Source organism: Silurus aristotelis (assembly GCF_946808225.1).
Source record: "Silurus aristotelis genome assembly, chromosome: 6".
Classification (NCBI taxonomy): Eukaryota; Metazoa; Chordata; class Actinopteri; order Siluriformes; family Siluridae; genus Silurus; species Silurus aristotelis.
In genome coordinates, this window is record NC_139579.1 from 34,606,884 (window position 1) to 34,614,383 (window position 7,500).

Genomic DNA, 7,500 nt, shown 5'->3' on the forward strand with positions numbered 1-7,500 from the left:
ATGACTACTTGCAATGCTGGGCCCTGCTGAACTGGGTGTGTGTGTTCACAGAGATCAGCATCACACATTTCCTCTGCTGGCCTCCTCTTCATCACACTGTTGTGAGTAAACACTCAGGTGTGTGTGTGTGTGTGTGTGTGTGTGTGTGTGTGTGTGTGTGTGTGTGTGTGTGTGTGTGTGAGTGTGTGAGTGTGATGAATCTGTATTTAACAGTACACACCTAAGTAAAAAAAACAACATTACAAAAATATGAATCTCTCTCACAGCTCTGTTTTCTGACTCCACCCATGAGGAGGCGTGGCCTTGCACTTATCTCTGCATTCTCTACAGCTCTGTTAATTCTGTCCAATCTGGTGTTTCTGGGAGGAATTCACGTTGGCCGTGTTTACTGGAGGAGAGTGTTCCTGCAAGGTGCATTTTCTCACTCACACACACACACACACACACACACACACACACACACACACACACACACACACACACACACACACTGACAAATATTGATATTTTAACGTTTAATTATTATTATATGATGCACCCTGCGCTACAGACACACTAACGCAGTCGCACTAACACAGACACAATAACGCAGACACAATACCGCAGACACTAACGCAGATGCACTAACATAGACACTAACACAGACACAATAACGCAGACACGCTAACACATGGCACTGACTCAGACACTAACGCAGATGCACTAACAGACACACTAACACTAACCCAGACACACTAACACATGGCACTGACTCAGACACTAACGCAGATGCACTAACAGACACACTAACACTAACCCAGACACACTAACACATGGCACTGACTCAGACACTAACGCAGACGCACTAACACAGACACACTAATGCAGACACAATAACACAGACACTAACGCAGATGCACTAACATACACACTAAAGCAGACACAAAAACGCAGACACAATAAAGCAGACACACTAACACAAGGCACTAACACAGACACACTAACGCAAACACACTAACACAAGGCACTAACGCAGATGCACTAACATACACACTAACACAGACACACTAACGCAGATGCACTAACATAGACAGTAACACAGACACAATAACGCAGACACACTAGCACAAGGCACTAACGCAGACACACTAACACAGACACACTAGCACATGGCACCGTCAACACCACCGTCAACAAACCTAAATGAACGTGTGAGAGTGAGGAGACGACAGCATACAAATATCCCAGTTCAGAAACACTCCATATCCATGATCCCTCCAGATCTGCTCCTTTACCTCACAAACACCTACTGACTAAAGACTCCACTAAATAAATGTGTTCAGCCTCGACTTGAACACTGAGACTGTGTCTGAGTCCCGAACACTGATTGGAAGGTTGTTCCATAACTGTGGGGTTTATAAGAGAAACATCTGCCCCCTGCTGGAGTCTTCATTATTTGAGGTACCAACAAATAGCCTGCTCCCTTTGATCTAAGTAGGCGTGGAGGATCATCCTGGTACAGAAGTTCACTCAGTTACTGCGGCGTGAGAGCGTTAAGTGCTTTATACGTCAGTAGTAGTATTTTATAATCAGTGTAAGATGTAATTGGGAGCAGTGTAGATGATTAAAACAGGGCTGATGTGATCATATTTTCTAGATCTAGTGAGGACTCTTGCTGCTGCATTCTGAACTAACTGAAGCTTATTTCTGCACTTACTCCAACACCCAGACAGTAAAGCGTTACAGTAGTCTAATCTAGATGTTACAAAAGCATCAACTAGTTTTTCTGCATCCTGTAACGACATCATATTTCTAATTTTAGCAATATTTCTAAAGTGAAAGAAGGAGATCCTGGTGATATTATTCACGTGAGACTCAAAGGAAAGACTCGGGTCAATAATCACACCGAGGTCTTTGACTGCTGTACACACTGAGACAGAAACACCATCCAGAGATGCATTGTCTCCTCAACATTGTTAAGCTGATCTCTCTCATCTGGCTTTGCTGAAATATACAGCTGTGTATCATCAGCATAGCAATGGAAGCGAATCCCATGTTTATGAATAATTTCACCAAGAGGCAGCAGATATAAAGAGAAAAGCAGAGTGCCTAAGACAGATGGAGAACTCACAATTTACATCAACAAACTGATAGCGATCAGTCAAATAAGACCTAAGCCAAGAGAGAGCTGTTCCCTTTATTCCAACAACGTTCTCAAGTCTAGCATCACTGAGCTGAGTATTTTTAAATCGCATTTGAAAACGTATTTATTCAGACAAGCTTTTAACACGTAGCCCTGAATCAACTGCTATTTTATGTTCATTGTGTCTTATTTTTTTTTTTTTAAGTATTTATTTATTTTTTAATATATTACTTTTAATTAAATTTTTATTTTATTTTTTATATTTATTTTTTGCTTTACTGAAAAGCGCCTTGTGCTCCTGTTGGTGGTTGTAATGCGCTTTATAAATAAAGTTTGATTGATTGATTGATTGATTGATAGCAAGAAGTATAGTGTGACCTACACTACAGTTGACCTACACTACAGTCGACCTACACTACAGATCCCCTACACTACAGTTACCCTACACTACAGATGCCTGACACTACAGATCCCCTACACTACAGTCGACCTACACTACAGATCCCCTACACTACAGTTACCCTACACTACAGATGCCTTACACTACAGATCCCCTACACTACAGTTACCCTACACTACAGATGCCTTACACTACAGATCCCCTACAGTACAGTCGACCTACACTACAGATCCCCTACACTACAGTCGACCTACACTACAGTTACCCTACACTACAGATCCCCTACACTACAGATCCCCTACACTACAGATCCCCTACACTACAGTCAACCTACACTACAGTCAACCTACACTACAGATCCCCTACACTACAGATCCCCTACACTACAGATCCCCTACACTACAGTCAACCTACACTACAGATCCCCTACACTACAGTCGACCTACACTACAGATCCCCTACACTACAGTTACCCTACACTACTGATGCCTTACACTACAGATCCCCTACAGTACAGTCGACCTACACTACAGATCCCCTACACTACAGTCGCCCTACACTACAGATCCCCTACACTACAGTCGACCTACACTACAGATACCCTACACTACAGTCGCCCTACACTACAGATCCCCTACACTACAGATCCCCTACACTACAGATCCCCTACACTACAGTCGACCTACACTACAGATACCCTACACTACAGTTACCCTACACTACAGATCCCCTACACTACAGATCCCCTACACTACAGTCGACCTACACTACAGTTACCCTACACTACAGTTACCCTACACTACAGATCCCCTACACTACAGATCCCCTACACTACAGATCCCCTACACTACAGTCAACCTACACTACAGTCAACCTACACTACAGATCCCCTACACTACAGATCCCCTACACTACAGATCCCCTACACTACAGTCAACCTACACTACAGATCCCCTACACTACAGTCGACCTACACTACAGATCCCCTACACTACAGTTACCCTACACTACAGATGCCTTACACTACAGATCCCCTACAGTACAGTCGACCTACACTACAGATCCCCTACACTACAGTCGCCCTACACTACAGATCCCCTACACTACAGTCGACCTACACTACAGATACCCTACACTACAGTCGCCCTACACTACAGATCCCCTACACTACAGATCCCCTACACTACAGATCCCCTACACTACAGTCGACCTACACTACAGATACCCTACACTACAGTCGCCCTACACTACAGATCCCCTACACTACAGATCCCCTACACTACATATCCCCTACACTACAGATCCCCTACACTACAGTTACCCTACACTACAGATGCCCTACACTACAGTCGCCCTACACTACAGATGCCTTACACTACAGATGCCTTACACTACAGATCCCCTACACTACAGTCACCCTACACTACAGTCGCCCTACACTACAGATGCCTTACACTACAGATGCCCTACACTACAGTCGACCTACACTACAGATGCCCTACACTACAGTGGACCTACACTACAATGCCCTACACTACAGTCGACCTACTCTACAGATGCCTTACACTACAGATGCCTTACACTACAGATGCCCTACACTACAGTCGACCTACACTACAGATGCCTTACACTACAGATGCCTTACACTACAGATGCCCTACACTACAGTCAACCTACACTACAGATGCCTTACACTACAGTCACCCTACACTACAGTCACCCTACACTACAGATGCCTTACACTACAGTCAACCTACACTACAGTCGCCCTACACTACAGTCAACCTACACTACAGATGCCTTACACTACAGTCAACCTTCACTACAGATGCCTTACACTACAGTCGCCCTACACTACAGTCAACCTACACTACAGATGCCTTACACTACAGTCAACCTTCACTACAGATGCCTTACACTACAGTCACCCTACACTACAGTCAACCTACACTACAGATGCCTTACACTACAGTCAACCTACACTACAGATGCCTTACACTACAGTCAACCTACACTACAGATGCCCTACACTACAGTCAACCTACACTACAGATGCCTTACACTACAGTCACCCTACACTACAGATGCCTTACACTACAGTCAACCTACACTACAGATGCCTTACACTACAGTCGCCCTACACTACAGTCAACCTACACTACAGATGCCTTACACTACAGTCAACCTTCACTACAGATGCCTTACACTACAGTCGCCCTACACTACAGTCAACCTTCACTACAGATGCCTTACACTACAGATCCCCTACAGTACAGTCGACCTACACTACAGATCCCCTACACTACAGTCGCCCTACACTACAGATCCCCTACACTACAGTCGACCTACACTACAGATACCCTACACTACAGTCGCCCTACACTACAGATCCCCTACACTACAGATCCCCTACACTACAGATCCCCTACACTACAGTCGACCTACACTACAGATACCCTACACTACAGTCGCCCTACACTACAGATCCCCTACACTACAGATCCCCTACACTACATATCCCCTACACTACAGATCCCCTACACTACAGTTACCCTACACTACAGATGCCCTACACTACAGTCGCCCTACACTACAGATGCCTTACACTACAGATGCCTTACACTACAGATCCCCTACACTACAGTCACCCTACACTACAGTCGCCCTACACTACAGATGCCTTACACTACAGATGCCCTACACTACAGTCGACCTACACTACAGATGCCCTACACTACAGTGGACCTACACTACAATGCCCTACACTACAGTCGACCTACTCTACAGATGCCTTACACTACAGATGCCTTACACTACAGATGCCCTACACTACAGTCGACCTACACTACAGATGCCTTACACTACAGATGCCTTACACTACAGATGCCCTACACTACAGTCAACCTACACTACAGATGCCTTACACTACAGTCACCCTACACTACAGTCACCCTACACTACAGATGCCTTACACTACAGTCAACCTACACTACAGATGCCTTACACTACAGTCGCCCTACACTACAGTCAACCTACACTACAGATGCCTTACACTACAGTCAACCTTCACTACAGATGCCTTACACTACAGTCGCCCTACACTACAGTCAACCTACACTACAGATGCCTTACACTACAGTCAACCTTCACTACAGATGCCTTACACTACAGTCACCCTACACTACAGTCAACCTACACTACAGATGCCTTACACTACAGTCAACCTACACTACAGATGCCTTACACTACAGTCAACCTACACTACAGATGCCCTACACTACAGTCAACCTACACTACAGATGCCTTACACTACAGTCACCCTACACTACAGATGCCTTACACTACAGTCAACCTACACTACAGATGCCTTACACTACAGTCGCCCTACACTACAGTCAACCTACACTACAGATGCCTTACACTACAGTCAACCTTCACTACAGATGCCTTACACTACAGTCGCCCTACACTACAGTCAACCTTCACTACAGATGCCTTACACTACAGTCGCCCTACACTACAGTCAACCTACACTACAGTCGCCCTACACTACAGTCAACCTTCACTACAGATGCCTTACACTACAGTCACCCTACACTACAGTCAACCTACACTACAGATGCCTTACACTACAGTCAACCTACACTACAGATGCCTTACACTACAGTCGCCCTACACTACAGTCAACCTACACTACAGATGCCTTACACTACAGTCAACCTTCACTACAGATGCCTTACACTACAGTCGCCCTACACTACAGTCAACCTTCACTACAGATGCCTTACACTACAGTCGCCCTACACTACAGTCAACCTACACTACAGTCGCCCTACACTACAGTCAACCTTCACTACAGATGCCTTACACTACAGTCACCCTACACTACAGATGCCCTACACTACAGTCAACCTACACTACAGATGCCTTACACTACAGGTCAAGAAATGTTCAAGTGCCTGCTGCAATGATGCAGCTCACATTATGTAGCCAATAACTTTGTAAAAAAAAAATAATAATAATCTGAAGAGCACTCAGACTAAATCTGTCTCCTCTCTCTCTCTCTCTCTCTCTCTCTCTCTCTCTCTCTCTCTCTCTCTCTCTCTCTCTCTTTCTCTCTCTCTCTCACACACACACACTTTCTTTCTCACTCTACGCTTTCTCTCTCTCCACCAGGTTGGTTCACCATGGGGGTTCCTGTGCTCGTGTGTCTTTATTGCTTCACGCAGGTTGGACTGGAAGTGGACAGAAAGAGGACATGAAGATTGTGTGTAAATTTTCATTATGGTTAACCACACAATGCTGTAGTGAGACAGGTGTGGTGCAGAGAGACAGCTGTGGTGGTGTGGTGGAGTGAGACGGGTGTGGTGCAGTAAAACAGGTAAGGTAGTGTGGGGCAGTGAGACAGGTGTGGTGCAGTAACATACGTCTGGTGCAGTGAGATGAGGGTGGCGGTGTGGTGCAGTGAGATGAGGGTGGCGGTGTGGTGCAGTGAGATGAGGGTGGTGGTGTGGTGCAGTGAGACAGGTGAGGTAGTGTGGGGCAGTGAAATGGGGGTGGTGGTGTGGTGAGGTAAGACAGGTGAGGTAGTGTGGGGCAGTGAGACAGGTGTGGTGCAGTAACATAGATCTGGTGCAGTGAGACGGGGTGGCGGTGTGGTGCAGTGAGATGAGGGTGGTAGTGTGCAGTGATAGGGTGAGGTGGTGTGGACAATACTGAGGACAATAACAACAACAGAGGACAATACTTTGGAAATAGAAGACATGGGGTCAGCAGCAGGAGATAGTGTTAATAATCAGATGGAAAATGACAGTGTAATAACAGATGATGTTACAGAAGAAGCCAGTATGGACAGTGAACCTGACATGGAGGTAACAGAAATGGACTTGTAAGATGCTACACAGGACAATGAAGATAGCGAATATGAGGAGGAGGAGAGGAAAAACAACAATGTTGTTGCAAAGAAAAAGAACACCAG

The 7,500-nt window shown here is 45.5% G+C and overlaps 1 protein-coding gene across 10 annotated transcripts in view; it reads left to right on the forward strand.

Moving 5' to 3' along the window:
- hhat (hedgehog acyltransferase) overlaps positions 1-7,500 on the forward strand; it is a 46,240-nt gene that overhangs the window by 38,246 nt on the left and 494 nt on the right. For 3 of the 10 annotated variants that reach the window (XR_014534106.1, XM_083544720.1, XM_083544719.1), the window contains exons 10-12: positions 1-101; positions 267-411; positions 6,699-7,500. The exon at positions 1-101 is cut by the window's left edge and continues 101 nt beyond it; the exon at positions 6,699-7,500 is cut by the window's right edge. Coding sequence is in view for 5 of the 10 variants with exons in the window: in XM_083544720.1 (XP_083400846.1) it covers positions 1-101; positions 267-411; positions 6,699-6,784 (332 nt within the window). In the remaining 5 variants the exon portion in view is untranslated. The remainder of the gene's footprint in view (positions 102-266; positions 412-6,698) is intronic. The other 7 variants (XM_083544722.1, XR_014534104.1, XR_014534105.1 and 4 more) reach the window with 7 other exon arrangements.